Source organism: Vicugna pacos, chromosome 17 (genome assembly GCF_048564905.1).
Source record: "Vicugna pacos chromosome 17, VicPac4, whole genome shotgun sequence".
Taxonomy (NCBI): domain Eukaryota; kingdom Metazoa; phylum Chordata; class Mammalia; order Artiodactyla; family Camelidae; genus Vicugna; species Vicugna pacos.
This window is the reverse complement of record NC_133003.1, coordinates 22,329,209-22,345,086: the sequence shown is the minus strand read 5'-3', so window position 1 is coordinate 22,345,086 and position 15,878 is coordinate 22,329,209. Positions and strand designations below refer to the sequence as shown.

The following is a 15,878-nucleotide window of genomic DNA, read 5'->3' as shown; positions in this document are numbered from 1 at the left end:
GTGTGTATGTGGGAGAGTCGGGGGAGGGGAGAGCGACTCTCAGCACATCCCCCTGGTCTGAGAGGCCTGAAGCCAGGCCTGGGGTCTTGAAAGACTCCAGGCAGTCCTGCTGCTGCTCTGACCTGCAGCAGTCTTTGGATGGAGGGAGTATGAGAAAAGACCCCCAGGGACTGTTGGCAGGGTGGACCCTGCCCTTGATTACCTCCTACTCCCTGGGAGCCAAGCGGCTCAGGCAGAGCTGTGGCCTCGTCTGGTGAGGAAGGAGCCAGAGACCCCCAAACGGCAGCCCCTCATGCCAGGGGCACTCTGGGCTGCGGCCACCTCTAGGCCGGTGTCCAGCTCTTTTCTGGGGCTACGGGGCTTCTGTGTGAGTCCCCAGGCTGGAGTCAGGCGCCTGGGGCTGATGAGAACCAGACTCAGGAAGCCCCCCTCTGATCAGCTGGCACTCCCATGGGCCTCGCAGCCTCCAGTTTGAGGAGTTCTTTCTTCAGGGGTTTCTCAAGCTGGCAGCTGCCCTGCCAGTTCAAACTGGATTTTTCCTGCTGTCCTTTCCCCGGCGGCCTAGCCGGGTGCGGGGTCTCTCCTAATGAGGGTTTGATGCCAAGGCCTGGGCAGCTCTGTCCTGCTGGGTCCTGGCTGATTCAGGCTTGCCCCAGGCAGCGGGCAGCTTCCCAGTCCCACCCGGGCCAGGCACCTGGGCTGCCCTGCGTCCTTGCAGCTCTTGCCCTGCATTGGACTCCCCGACTCAAAACTCAGGCCCCACATACAGGCACTCAGTAACCCACCTTTATTCGCAGCAGTTTTACTATTAATAACAAGTTAGCCTGACAGGGCATAAGATCCCTGGACTTTTGTCCCCAGACTCGAAGCACTGACAGAGAGTTGACGTGGCAGCCAGGGAGGGCAGGGGGCCCTTCCACAGGGCTCAGCTGCCTCCTGCTCAGACCCTTCCTGAAGCTGCTGGGGATGCACCTCACGTTGCCTCCTTCCGGAGGCCTCTCTCTGTCCCATTTCCTGGGGCCTCATTAATTCCTCCCCACCTCACCCCGTGAGAAAGCAGGTCTGTGCTGAGCCTGGCCCGGGTCCAGAGCTGGGTCTGAGCACGCCCTGGTTGGTTTGGGAGGCAGGGGGCAGGGTGCAGCAGGGGACTCACCCTGTCCCCACCCTCAAGCCAGGAAAAGAGGCAGGACGGCCTTCCATCCCCATCCACGTCCTGACCCCCCACCCCACTTCCCAGGAACTCAGGGACCATGGAGCTCAAGAATGTAGAACACAGTTGGTCTCATGTATAATATTTATAAAAGGGGGCTGCCAGCATCTCCACCCCTGCCCTAGACTGGCACCTGGGGTCTTTAGCTCCCAGGGACAGAGATGCTCTGGGCCCCAGCCTCTTTCTTCTCCCAGCAGTGGAATGTGAGCTACGGCCCGGGCTTGGGGTGGGGGGAGTCCCAGCCTCCCCAGGACTGGGGAAGGGCCAGGGCAGGGGTCCCTTGGGGGCGCCCAAACCAGGCAAACCCTCAAAAGAACCTGCTGGCCCCAGGTCTAAGGTGATGAGGTCTGCTCCTGGTGGAGGAATGGGAGAAGGGGACTAGAGTATCCAAGGGCCTGAACCCAAATGCCTGAAAGGGGCCTCGGGGACAGAAGGAGGAAAGGCAAGAGGGCCGAGGGAGATGAGGCCCCAGCAACAAAGTAGGGGGGTGACCACAGACCTGGTTCAGCTCTATGTGCCCCTACAGGTGGTGTGACCTCAGTGTCTACACCTGTGCAAAGAGGCTAAGGGGCTTGGGTGGGATCTGAGGCAACAGGAAGGGAGCAGCGGTACAGCCCTGCCCTGCTCCCAGCTCAGGAAGCCCCTGTATCCCAGGAGTTCAGCAGGGCAGTGGCCCAAGGGCCTTGGTCCTGGCTCTAACAAAAACCTCGACAGAAAGGACGTGGGACAGGGCCAAATGCCATAGCATTCACCACATCTTTCTCCTCCACCTGACTGGCCACTGGATGGGAGCAGGCGCTGAAGAGTCTGGGCAAGGGGACTAGGGTGAGTAGACCGAATAGGATGGGGGGGTCATCCTAGTGGCTTCCTCCGTGCTGGCTGGTCCCCGAGACCCAGTCAATAATGATGAAGCTCAAACTCATGGTCATCAGCAAGAGGCCAAGTGCAGCAAAACAAAGGGCCTGTGGGGTCAGAAGTAAGGGTCAGGCCTGAGGTCAGGGTAATCCCCTTAGCCCCACACCAGCCCACCAACCTCCAGGCCCCTCGCACCAGGATTTTGGGCGTAGACCTTGTAGGTTCCTTCTCAGTGGGCATGATGCGAAAGTAGAAGATGGCAGGGAAGATGAAGATGAGGCATGGGGCAGATGTGGCACCTGTAAAGAAGAAGGAAAGGCCACTGCTGGCTCACATCCACCTATTGGCTAAGGTTCAGGGGTGGACCCTTCAAACATTCCTGGTTGAAGGAGGCTCATCTTGAGACTCTGCTTAAGAGCTCTGCCTGAGTCAGGAGAGCCCACCAGCCCCTCCCCTTGTTCTCTGTCTCCTAGGATGGAAGGCTAATGCTGTTGATGTCAGAAGAATCTGTCAGTGAATGAAGCTAGCAAAGAAGAAAAGGCAGGCTGAGAGATAGAGATGAAGCCTTGAGAATACTGGGCTCTTAGATACAGCTATTTCTGAAGGCTTCTCCATTAATTGAGCCAATATATTCCTTTCTGCTTAACTCATTTTGAGTCGGCTTTCAGGTATAGATCCAAGGGTACTGTCTATGATTTCCACGCTACTCAGTTTCCAGGTCTGTGTGTTGGTCCCTGCAGACTGTAGGTCCCTGTCCCTGTTGGGTTGGGGAGTCAGTCTCCTGACTTGGGTCACCGCCAGGTTGTCTCAGAATTGTCTGATCTTCCAGCTCAGAGGCCCAACTGAGATGGACAGTGGACAGAACCCCAAACCTATAGTCCCATGATCCTGGGGCTGAATCAACACTCACCACTTACCAGCTGTGTGGCTCTCCCTTAATCACTCTGAACCTCCTCATATGTGAAATGGGGACAAGACCCAATTAGATCCTTAGTGGGCCCCTGACCCCTGGGCTCACCCTGTCCCCCAGCAAAAATAACTGACTCAGTGCTTCTGAGCCTTCAAAATAGATTAGAATAGCCTTAAGGACAAAATGTCAGATTCAAGGCCAAGCTGTGCACACGGCCAGCAGCCATCACTTAAATGTAGGATACAGGCTCAGGAATCTGCCAGGGTTGACAGAAGGGAACTTTTCTGGGGCAATACCCTGCCTTCATACACAGCAGGGCCAGACCCTCACCAATGACCCCGAAGATGCCCAGGATGTTAGGGGCAAAGATGACCAGCAGGTTGATACACGTGAGCAGGCTAAGGGCAATGAGCACATGCCGCAGCCAGCTGAACTCCTGGTCCTGAAACATCATCTGCTGGATGGCGCGGCGCACCTGCAGGAGGAAGGGTAGGTGAGGAGAGTCATCAGTCTGTCAGCCCCATCAGTCCCACTCCTCCCCTTTGGTCTGGCCACCTGCCCATGGGCTCACCGGAAACAGAACGATTGGCACTGTGAGTGTGACCGCTGTCAGCACGGCCACGCGCACACACAGGATCAGCACATCAAAAGAGTCCACTTTGCTGTAGGTGTGCAGCAGCTCCGACTCCACCCCGTCTGTTGCAGGCAGGGAGGGTGGTCAGCAGGAAGCCCGGGGAGGGGGTTGGGCTCTGAGCCTGGGTTGACCCTGACACTGTGGGGAAGTGGCAAAAGACTCACCTCCACAGCTACAGGACACAGTTAGGCATCACACATCTAGTGAACGCCTATAGTGTGCAGGGTGCCATGGCCACTGGCCAGTCCCTTGCCCCCCAGCCTGGCCTCTGCCTCTGCCCCCACGGTCCAGCCATACCGTAGAAGGTGAGGTAGCCGAAGAGGGCGGCCAGGAAGTACATGACATACATGACGGCGATGGACAGGTTGGAGATGTGCTGCATCTTCCTCTTGGAGGGGCTATGGGGCAGCAGGGGAGGGGATTGGTGCCAAGCTGGGCCAACTGGGAAACCCTCATGTGCCCCGGGGTCTCTCTCTGGCACCACACCCTCATCATCTGGCAGCTGAAGCACCTCCTTCTTGCCCCTAATCTCCCCTCATGGCAGCCATGGAGATCTCTGATGAAATGACTTGGCTCCTGTCACTCCTCCCCCCTTTAGGATCACATCCATTCTCCCCAGACCAACTCAAGGTAGCCCTCACCCCCTCTCCCAGCCATAGATGCTTACTCCTTGAGCTCTGTGTAGATGGGCAGCACCTCAGGGTGGCAGACGAAGGCGAAGGCCATGATGGGGATGGTGTACGCCGTCTGGGGAAACATGGTTCTGTGTCAGGACAGCACCCTCTACGTGCTCATCAGGAACCCTGCCCCGACCCTAGCCTGTTGGAACCTGTGTGTTGAGCGTGAAGTAGCTCGGGGTGCAGAAGGCCGTGGTGTCTGTCTCCATCTGCAGCTGTCCCTCTTCCTTGATGACCTCCGAGAGGCTGAAGTTGCCCGTGATGTTGGCAAAATGGAGGGGCAGTGGGCAGGGCACGTGGAACTTTTTGTAGATGACCTAGGTGGGGGCAGGGAAGGATGAGGCTATCAGGGCCAGGCTAGGCTGCCTGGGAAGTCACTGAAGCCGCATCTAGATCAGGACTGGAGGAGGTGACTTCTGACCCACGCTTCCCTGAGAGACCTGCCCCTCCCTCGACCAGCATGGAGGGCAACTCACTGCAATTAGGAAGAACACCATACAGCTGAGAGAGAAGCCGCTGGAATAACCCAGGTAGCCTGCAAAGTGGGGGAGGGGAGTTATGAGACTGAAGGTCCCTGCCCAGGCGTCCCTCTGAGGCCCTGGTCCCACCACACTCACCAAGCTGCCGCATCAGTGCCAGGGGCAGAATGACAATGACAGAGACCAGGATCACCAGGTAGTTCCCATTCGTGTACCAGTCCCTGCATGGATGAGAGTGGGGAGCCCAGGTGAGAGCCCATTCAGCTGCAGATGGGGCTACCTGCCTCCACTCCCAGTCAGGGTCACCGGTGGTGCCACTGAGTGATGCCACTGAGTGGCCTCTGAAGAATCCTTGCCCACAGGTCCGAGTCTCCCTTTCCCCATCTCTCAGCACTCTCCTGGGAGAGGTGAGGACTAGTGAGCTCAGCTCCTGCTTGGTAACCATCACAATCACAGTCGCTGTTGTTTTTCCCAGGACGCACAGGTCTGGGTCCAGCCTCCCCAGGGAGTGGCCCCAAGGGGCCCAGATTCGGAGTGGCAGGGAAGAACCTGGCTCTGGGGGATGGGGCCTTTTTCAGGGGGTCTTAGGGACTTGCCAACCACCTGAGCTCCTTGTGCTCCCTCCTGGCGTCCGTATCCGGCATCATCCTGCCCCACGCCCCCAGTGGACAGTGGACGCAGGGAACTAAACGGATGAGGAATGAGAGCCTCCTTCAAGGGCAAACTCAAAGGCCAACTTTTTGGGAAAGGCCCCCAAGGCTGGGGGGCCTACTCTCAGCTGCACAGCCCCTCTGCTTGTCTGGGCTGTGCTGCCAAGGGCGGGTCCTGGCTGTTGTCTCTGCTCCTACCCACAAAGCATGGTTGATGCCATCAGTGCTGGCTAAACTGATGACAGGCAACTGGGACACTGTGGGCTTAATTTCTTGGTTGGGGCGGGGGGGCTAACACCCAAGCCATGGTCAGGAATAGCAGGAGCTTAGAGCTAAGCCCAAGGCTCTCAGGTCCTCTGCGCTCATAGGCTGGGTCCAGGGTTAGGCGGGGCCCAGTTTCCTCAGCCTCATGCCCAGCCCCACATGGCCCTCCTGGAGGTTTCCCTAGGTGCCTCATAAAGGAGCGTGCGCTGAATGTCAGCTCTGCCGGCAGCTCTCACACCCCACCTCCACCCTGTCTTCTCTCTCCCACTAGCCTAGCCTGGGCTCTGCAAGTGGGGGGCATGGAGGGATAGATTACGGCCTCCCACCCTCACCCAGCGCAACCCCACCCTGGGGCTCACGAGGTTTGCTCCTCCAGGTTCAGGAAGGTCTGTATGACAAGGGGCAGCTCGGACTTGATGATGTACAGGTAGCTGGACATGGCTGGGGGGAGAAGGGCGAGTCAGCCAAGCCAGCCAGCCTTCAGCCTGTCCACTGCCCACCGCCTGCCCATCAGCCTCACCTCCAATGTTCTGCAGTGTGATGGCCAGGGCTGCCGCCAGCTTTCCCGGGGTCCCAAAGGCACGGTAGCCCAGCTGCTCATAGGCACGGATGCCTGTGGGGACAGAGAATCAGGACAGTCAGGAGTGCTCTCCCCAGCCCACACCTCCCCTGCTACAGGCTGGGTTTGGGGCTCACCCACGATCCCTGAGGACTTGAGCAGCAGGTGGATGGAGTAGCTGGACAGCAGGGCAACAGCCGTCAATAGGAACCTGGGGAAGATGGACAAAAAGAGGCCACTGGGGCCCCGCTGGAAGCAGGAGATAGTGAACTCTGGGAGGCCTGAGTGTGCGGGGCCTGTGTCCGAGGTGTCTGGACCCCCCACGTGTGTGGATGCCAGCTCAGCAGGCCCCAGGAGTGGCAAACACTACTTGGATTGACCCAGGGTGGTCACGACCCAGAAGGAGCCCTCTGAGCACCACCCCTTGAGTTCTTGAAACAAACATGTTTTCCATTTAGGCTGCAGGGCAGAGCTCCCAGGTAAGGACACGTGTACCCACACAAGGCCTGGCCGTGGGGGTTTGGCCATCACGTGTGAGTGTGGTAGGACAGACTCCTGCCTGTTAGGCTGGCCCCGTGTCGTCATCTCAGTGGGTTTACTGGGAAATGAGGTATATTTGTCTGGCCCTGGATGGTTTCTTCGGCTGTGGTTTGGGTTGAGTGCAAGTGCCCACCCAGTGCAGCCTGGGTCTTGGGACAGGAAACTGGCAGGTCCTGGGAGGTCAGGGCTGGAGGCTGGTTTAGGGCTCCCATCTTTAGCAGGTTTGCTGACAGCACTCACAGGAAAAGGATGATGCCCGTGTTGGCCATGGCGTAGGCGAGCCCCAGGATGCCACTGCCCATGATGGCGTTGCTGAGGTTGAACACTGACATCCCAAATGAAGTCTTCCCCTCAAACTGCAGGCACCAGAGTGAGATGGGAGAGGGGAGGCAGGTCAGCAAATCAGATGGAGGGCAAATCAGCTTTCCCCCTCACTGTCCTTGACCCCCACTGCTCCCAGATGTGCCCCTGAGCCCCCCACTGCTGCCCCGCTCACGTCGGTGAATTGTGGCTCCTTGCTGGGGCTTTTCTGTAGGAAGCCCTCGCCCTCAACACAGCTCCGTCCGGGGCCCTCGACCCTGTAGGCACAGGCCAGGGCAGGCAGCTCAGCTCCAGCCCCCGGCCCTGCACTCTGCCCTGCCCTGCCCTAAGCCATGACTGCGTCCTTTGCTCACCTCTGGTTGCTGGCCGTCGGGGTGGCAACTGGGAGTAGCCCCTCCAAGTGTTTGCCGTTGGGCACCAGCTCCACCATCTCCATCTGCAGAGGTGCCTCCATGGCTCGGGGACCACCACCGGAACACTAGCTCTTACACTGACACAGTCAGAAGTCACAGAGCAGACAGTCCCTCTGGTTACCCTCATGCCTTGGGCCCATGGCCCAGACTCCCACAGGAAGTGTGCAGCTGTAACACACCTCCCAGAAGTCCACTCGGGACATACATGCGCATGCACCTCTGCCTGCTGCCCCCTGGAACCTGCCACTGGCGGATAGAGCTTGAATACATGAGTTCTCCAGGACATCCTGAGGGGACACCTCAGCCAGTAGCTTGTGCTGCCCCCACCACACTCACATACCAGCCCAGGCGAGGGACTTCAGTTTACCCATCTGTGAAGTAAGGGTCTGTTGGATGATCTGAGTTCAGAGCCCAGTGGCACCAGGATCCCAGGATGCTGAGTGTCAGGCCTCCAGACCCCACTCGGGATGGGCCCGGGACTGACTCCCTCTCCCTGACATGAGTGCTGGGAGACAGTTTCCTGTGCCGGCCCCGTGTGCCAGGGGCCTCCGAGCCAACCTAGAATGGCACTACCCGACGGCTGGAGGCCTCGGGAGAGGGTGAGGGCTGTGGGCCCTGTTCCCAGCCGCCCGGCGGGCTTTGCTGGCAGCCAGAACAAAGGGCCCTCTGTGGGCTGAGAGCTGGCGCTGGGAACGGCAGGCGCAGAGGCTACCCCCACCCCCGGAGCCAGGAGGCCTGAGGCGGTGCTGGGTGGCTGGACACCTGGGCCCTGCCCGCCTGGCTGAGAAGGGCCCTCAGGGGGCCTTCCAGGAAATGGGTGTCCTGAGGCCCGCTCCCTGGGCCACATAGGCCTCACCCTCCACACAGCTCTGGCCTCGGGGCCATGTTCTCTTTCAGCCTCTCCTCCCCTGCTGGGGAACCTCCACCCTTAGATGCCCACCCTTTGAGCAGATTCCCCACTTCCAGGGGACCCAGGTCAGGAACTCAGGGCCTTCCTTGGTCAGCTTTAGCCCTCCAGTCCTGTCCACTCAGGACCATAACAATTTGAGCATCTCTTCTCATGCCCTCTTTTCCTTGACCAGAATCCCTAAGGTCAGCCTGTTTTTTTCATGTCCCTGCCCTGAGCCTCACCTACAGTATCTCTCCAAGGATACCAGACCTAGTCTCCAGAGTCACTCCAGACTGCCCCCTGGCTCTCAGCTGGGGTTGCCCTTGCCGGGCCTCCTGCCCTGGGCAGGCTGGGACAGGCCCTGAGAGTGTGCTGAATTGGCAGCCTGGACAAAGCACTTTTCTCTCCCTTAATATTCTTCCCTAGCAGCCAAGCACTGTCTCCAGGGAGACCACAGCCCATGGCATGGTCATGGCCAAGGTACCTGAGGTCCTCGCTCCAGGTTCCCCATCCCCCCAGAGGGACCTGGGCCTAGACCTTCAGATCCTGTCTATAACTCATGACCAGTCACGGCTAGGCTGCAGGCTGGCCTGAGATTCCAGAGAGGACATGGAATATTCTTCCTCAAGTGGCTTCTAGTCTGAAAGGGACAAAATCCCAACACGCAACTCCCATCCTATGGCTCCTGTTGTAACTGTGTGTGAGCCACAGTGCTGGGACTCAAAAAAAAAAAAAAAAAAAAAAGAGAGTGAGAGAAGCAACAAGGAAGGTTTCCTGGAGGAGGAGGTGATGGAGCCAGTAATGAAATTCCAGTAGGAGCCCCCAAGGTATGGAAAAGGAAAGAGTACCTGAGGGCACAACATGGGCAAAGGCCCTGAGATGTGGTATGAGGCAGGCTGTGAGGAGAGAATGAAGATTCCATGGCCATAGATAAGCCTGATAGGGCCTTGAAGGCCAGGTCAAGGAGTCTGTACTTCAGTCTAAGGCAGGGCTAAGGACTAGGGGGCCAGGATAGAGATTGGTGTTGGCCTGGCATGCAGACCCTCAGCCATTCCCCGAGGCTTGCAGCCCAGTTTTGACAGTTCTCATCTCAGATTTGCCACTTCCCAGGCTCCTTTGCACCAGATATCAGGGCAGACTCAGGGGATAGTCCCTGTCTGAGGAAACTCACCAGCAGATCCTGACCCACTATGGGGAAAGCCCAGAGTCACCACTCTGGGTCTGAGGCCTGGCCTGGCTCTGCATCCCCACATGACTATGGGCAAAGTATTCCCCACTCGGGACCTCAGTGTCCTCCTGTCCTCTAGGAATTCTGTGAAGTTTGGCCAAAGGAGGGAACAGAGTAAGGAGCCTCCCTGAAGCCTTCGCCCCGAGAGAGGAGCCAAGCTCTGGAGTGGGGAGATCACAGCGACCTTGGGCAGATCATCAGAATAGCACCTATCCTGGGTGTAGCATGCATTTGGACAGTAAATCGATGACCCAGGCCACTGTCCTGGGGCCTGTTTGCTCTGCTGCTAGATAAAGGCCAGGAGGGGCCAGGCGCCACAGGGATCGTGCAATAGGTAACATCCACCCACGCAGACATCACAGGGTGAGAACTCGTCAGGCACACCTCCTCGGCAGGCGTTGAGTTTGGCTAATTAAAGATTTTGAGGCCCAGGAATCCAGGCCACCATGGGGCCACTGCTTGTGTCAGCTGCTATGGAAGCACACCTCTCTGTCTCTGCATCAAGGTCCTTGGATCCACCAGGGCTCTGAGCCCAGCTTTCCTTCCCAGTGCTGAGGGATGAAGTGGGTCTGCAGCAGCATGCTGGCTACAGGAAGCCATCCACACTGTCCTTCCCTCCATCCTGTGGCCACATGGGCTGATGGAGGCACAGACCCCACAGAGCTTGCTGCTATGGCCCCTGGCTTCCTGTGCCTGGGTAGCCCTTACCTCAGCCCAGATCTCAGGGGAGAGGCAGCTGGCCTGGTTTAAGGGTTCTTTGTGGTTATCCCTGGGGCTGGCCCCAGGTCTAGCTCACCCATCTTTACCAATCCCCTTGTTGGCTGAGAGAAGATGCCCTCCCCAGACCAGCATCCCTTTGCCCACCTGCTTCTCCAGGCTTCAGAAGGAAAACAACCCCCTTGGAGAAGCTATCAGTCAACAGGGGAACTGGATTCAATGGACATGGCTGGACTGTATGTTCTCAAGGCACAGCAACAGGGATTGGTACAGAGCTGATTGCTGAGGTCAGGGGTCTAGGGATAGGGCATGTGGGAGGGTGTGCAGAACAGGGGAGAGAACTAAAGCAAACCCCTTGCCCCTTCCCCTGAACCACAACTCCAGATCCAACCTCGGCAGATCCAGTCTTCCATCCACCATTCCCCCACTGTCAACAACACTGAGTAAGTGGCTCGTGTGTGGCTGACACCTGGCTAGTACTGAGGGGGTGCATGCAGGACGGGGCACGTCCAGGGAAAGGAAAATGGTGCAGAACGCTGATGTGTTGGCCACAACAATCCTCATCCCCTAGCTCCCTGGCCACGTGCTTCTGTGTTCTGGGCATCCGGAAGTGTCTAGGAAGATCTGAGGACCCCAGCTGGGACCGGAAGATGGACTTTCCTGTGACAGGGTACATTTTCTAAACACCTAACAGATGTGTAGCATTGGGCCTATCCCCAGACACCTAGGCCTTCCCTCCTGCCCAACTCTGGACCCTCCTTGCTCAGATCGCCCCCAGTGGAAGCGGCAGTCGGAACCTCTTGGCTCAAGACCTGGCCAGAGCCTGCAGCAGCCCTCTCCTTCCACTGCCAGCCTGCTGAGAAGGACGTGCAGCCCGAGGCCCAGCTGAGGCAAAGGACAGGACATCACGTGCCTGTGGCCCCCCAGGGGCAGGGGAGACCCCGAGCCAGCCAGCCAATCCTCCTTCCTACTGACCCGGAATCCCCTGGAGGCGGCCAAATATTTGGACAGCCGGACTTCTGGCCCCAAAGAAAGCTGGAGCAGGGGCCCAGGGCAGCTCAGGACTCATTGGAGACCCTGATGGGGATGCTAAAGGCAAGGTCAGCCTGGGGAGAGGCGCCATCCAATGTCAGGAAGAAACAGAGAGAGGCAGAGGGAGGGAAGAGAGAGACAGGGAGAGAAAACATACACACATGTGTCCATGCATACTGATGCAGACCAAGAGACAGACAGAGGCACGGGGAGAGAAAGAAATGCAGATGGATACAGAGAGACGCAAACAGAGAAAAATATTGGTGGGTAGACACTCAGACAAGGAGACAGAAAGAGACAATCAGATCGGTGAGAGACAGAGACAGAGATGGCCAACCAGTTAGAGATAGCCAGATGGAGAAAGAGACAATGAGACAGCAAGAGACGGCAAGAGAAAGCCAGTGAAAGACAGTGTCCCAGAGGGAACAAGACGCGGAGAGGGAGCCAGAGGTTCAGTTGAGGGGGGTGGCAGGCCCAGTGGGCACTGCAGGGTTGCCACAGCATTTCCATGTTCCTATAAGGGCAGGTTATGCCCCCATTAGCCAGACGCAAGACATCTAGAGGGTAGAACTGAGCCCACTAGGGCCACAAAGCCCAGAGCCCCAGAGTTCAGCACCCATCATTTTTCTGCTTGCACAATGGGAAACATACACTGAGATGACAGTCAGTCGAAGTGACCCTGTCCTCAGCGGCCACGCACGTGTGCAGACGTGCCGGCTGAGAGGCTGTGTACAGGACGTGGCCCGCAGAGCGGAAATTCAAAACCAAGCCACCCCAGGTCGCTGGCCGGAAAGCCCCTCCTGCCCCAGCAGCTGGTCCATCCCTTTGGCCCCCAGAAGCCCCGCCTGGTCCTCTAAAGCGCCCCCATCCTGCATCTGTCTTCTTATCCAAAGTCCAGCCCTCCACCCACCAGACTGAGAATGCACAGGGCACATAGTAGATACTCAGTAAAAATTAAGTGAATGGAATGAGTTCTAAGTTTTTGGCAAGCCACCAGCCCATTTCATCTACTCCAAGTGGCGCCTGGCTCCCTGGCCATGTCTGCACTAGAACATCTTCCAGCAGCGCCCCTATCCTGCTACAGTATAGGCTGCACATCCACCCCAGGTTGCAGTGCACACAGATGGCAACACTGTACCTCTCTTGCAGCCAGCCACTCCCCCAAAACATTTTTCCCCTCACACTGAGTCCCTGCAACCTACTCAGCCCAGACTTTCCGGGTGCACTCAGTTCAGCTCAAAAACCTTCCCCACCCCTACACAGAGACCATGAACCACCCAGCCTGTCCTGTTGTGTTTCAGTTTTTCCATTTGTCTGGGGATCCAAGGCTACTTGCTAGAGCAGCAGGCACCAGGACAAGAGCAAACAACTCTCATGGTCTGGCCACCTGGAGCCCTGGACTGTGAGTGTTTGTGACATGAGCCCAAAGAACTAGTACTGAACAAAGGGTGGCTTGAGAAGCCGGTGAGGACAGGGGTTCTATGGGCCCAGGCAGAACAAAGTTCTAAGACTTACACCCCTACTCTCCCCAGAAACAGTCCCTTGCCCCCAACTCCAGACCTCTTGGCAATGTGCCAGGCCTGGCCTCATCCAACCAGATTCCTCCCACCTTTGGTGCTTCCTGCAGGAAGCCTTCCATGGTTGTGCAGAACCTTCCCGTCTGGAAATGGGATTGTCCCCGGATTTCTCCAGCTTTCTATGCTCCACAGTGAGAATCTCAGAGGGATTTGCTTCCTTTCCAGAAGGAAGTGAGTCCCCATGCCAGACTGTACTTAAGAGGAAGGGCCTCTTTCAGGGACAGCACAGGGGCCCAAGGCAGTCATGTAAGGAAGGACAGGACTGGCAGGCTCAGGGAAGGATGGGCCTGGGTCACGGTGTCCCCCCACGGTGCAAGGACCTTTGACTTACTTCCTCTCAGACCTGTCCTAGAGCCTATACCTGGGCTCAGGGCTCAGGTTACTGTGGGGGAGAGGGTGGATTCCCACAGGCCCCGCCCCTGGCCTCCCCCTCCCCTGGTGTAAACAAACGCACGCACTGGCTGTGGCCAATGGAAGGGGCCAATCGGGCGGGGGCGGGCTCCCGCAAACCAAGGCAGGGTCTTTTCCCTCCGCCCCTGTGCGCATTGCCAGCTCTCACACCCGGTCGCAGAGCTCCGCCGAGAGGAGTGCAGACCGAGCCCTGCCCTCAGACCAGGGAGCCACACACACCCTGCGCTGGCCGTGCCCGCTGGCCCGGCTGCAAATGGCACGGGCTCTGGGACCAACATGTGCCCTGCGGCCCCTCAGGCAGCCTGGCCGTCTCTGCCCTCAAGCCCCTGCCTAACGCAGCGGGATAAATATACCCGGACTCCCGGCGTGCCAGCCGGGCCGATATGCTTGTCAGGCGCCCGTCGGGGCAGCGCTCCAGGGTCTGCTCCCGGGCCCTCTTAGGCCCCCGTCCGGGACCCTATCGAGCCCGTCCAAGTGGGCCCTGCCTCGGGAAGTCCATGTCGTGCCACCCAAGCCCCCAACAAGGCGTCCTGCCGCCTCGGCCCCGGTTGCCGCCGACCTCCTGCTGTCCTGCCCGGCACTGTGAGAGGCCCCGAGACGACGAGGTGCCCCGCCCGAGACACCAACTCAAGCTCGGAGCTGAGTCTCGACTGGCGAGTCCTCAGACCTGCCCCCAAAGCGCAAGGGGCCGTGACTCCCCGGAGGCCAGGGAAGCTGCCCAGAGCCCGGCTCCGGACGCAAGAGTGGACAGTAGGGCTCCGCCCCCCTGGTGCCCCTGGGCGGGGGGTCGGCGCCCCCAGCGGTACCTGGCCTCACAGTTGGGGACGCGCGGTGCTCCGCTCCGGCGGGTGCTATCCGCTCTGCTCCCGGCTGAGCGCAGCGGCGGGGGATGAAGGGCGCCCGGCCCCGCCCCCGGCCCGCCCCCGGCCCGCCAATCCCCGGCGGCCCGCGGGAGGAGGGGCTGGCCGGGGAGAGGCGGGGGGCCCCCGCGGGCCTGGAGCAAAGGGGCAGCTTGTGCGCTAAGGAGCCCCTAGGTAGGAGAGCAGCTGCTTCGGGAGGGGCTCAGTTGAGTCTTGTGGGGGAAATGCTTCAGTCCAAATCAGATTCTCTCTTGAGTCTCTGAGTGCCCCTTAACCCTTGAAATGCTCTGCCCTCACTTCCCTGAAGCCAGAAGAGGCTCTTCAGCCAAGAGGAGTGGGAAGAGGGCCACGTTTAACCTCAGTGACGGGTGCTCTGAATGGGGGAGTTTCAGATATCACTCAGGCACAAAATGTCTTTCTGCCTGCCTCACCCTTCCCAAGCAGAAATGGGATAGGGTGAGGACAGGGCCTCCCTCATCAATTCTTCTGTCTTCACCCCAGATATTCAGAAGAGATTGAGGGTAGACAAGGGTAGGGGCAATGAGGACGGGAGTAGAGTAAGGCCAGGCTCATGCTGAGCCCTGCCTGGAATCTCCCTGGCCATGCCCCCCCACCCCATTTTCTTATTTCTAAGGAGTAGGAGGCAGCTGTGTCTGCCCATGGGAAGTGGGGCCTGGGAATTGGTGCCTTGGGGAAAGGGGTTGTAGGGTGGCCCTGTTTTTGGCTGGGGGCTCCTATCCCACTCCTGCCTCCTTCCCACCCAAGGCCTTGGTGCTCAGAGGTGGGAGTGGGTGTTAAGCCCTCCCACCCCAGGCACAGCCAGCAGGGAGCTGGGGGAGGTCTTGACCTTGGGGGTGAGCTGGTGGGGGGGATTCCCAGAACAGCTGTGTCCCTTGCTTCTCAGCCACTGGCTCTGATCCGATTAATCCCATGGCCTCTGCTGTTCCCAGCCACTGGATGTCTCTGTGTCATGTCTGCCCCCCTCCCTGGTGCTGGGGAGAATACCCTGGGAGGACTGTCCTCGCCCCTCCCCTGCCCTGGGCTGGGAGTCAGGACTCCAGAGTTCTCTTCCTACTGACTCACAGCACCACCACAGTCAAACCCTAGCTTACCTCAGTTTCCCTCTGTGTCACAAGGAAATGTTTCTGTCTTTTCATCTGGCCTGAGGGAGTAGGGGTAGGGGGAAGCTCTGAGTGCCGAGCCGGCAGGGGACTCGGTTTCAGCTAGGAGTGCAGAGGAGGGGCTGGGAGGACTAAAGAGAAAGGCATTAGGATGGTGCAGATCCTTGAAAATCTCAAACCATCCAAGCTCCTGCCCTGCTGATGGCCGAAAAATAGGAAGGGACGGGTTCTCCCTCTCAGTTTGGAGCTGGTGTAATCCCCAGATCACAGCTTACCTTGGCCATGAGAGACTCCAAAGGGGCTTGAGGACTGCCTATGGGACAGAGACAATAGGAGAGGCGCTGACCGGGTCTGACTCAGGTCTGCCCCCCACCTACCACCTCCAGACATCCTGGATGCTCACAGAAGCCATTTGCAAAGGGCTAGGAGCGCCTACTGGTAATTTCTGAGGAGTCAGGCATGGCTTCAAGTTCACCTAGCATGTGGGTGTTGGGGTCCTCAGTCCAGACTGGAGGGATCAGGGGCCAGCTG

General features: G+C 58.7%; 1 protein-coding gene across 1 annotated transcript; it reads right to left on the bottom strand.

The window, feature by feature from the left end:
- Nucleotides 1-1,280: 1,280 nt before the first annotated feature.
- On the bottom strand, nucleotides 1,281-14,159 carry SLC38A3 (solute carrier family 38 member 3). Its single transcript, XM_006196330.4, has 15 exons — nucleotides 7,453-14,159; nucleotides 7,275-7,356; nucleotides 7,019-7,134; nucleotides 6,376-6,449; nucleotides 6,200-6,292; nucleotides 6,039-6,120; nucleotides 4,904-4,986; nucleotides 4,763-4,821; nucleotides 4,439-4,603; nucleotides 4,277-4,356; nucleotides 3,907-4,007; nucleotides 3,547-3,671; nucleotides 3,306-3,450; nucleotides 2,261-2,364; nucleotides 1,281-2,172 (listed from the first exon to the last, which is right to left on the bottom strand). Exons 1-15 carry the CDS (start codon nucleotides 7,551-7,553, stop codon nucleotides 2,068-2,070), a joined length of 1,515 nt encoding a protein of 504 aa, XP_006196392.1. The 5' UTR covers nucleotides 7,554-14,159; the 3' UTR covers nucleotides 1,281-2,067.
- Between the last annotated feature and the right edge of the window lie 1,719 nt (nucleotides 14,160-15,878).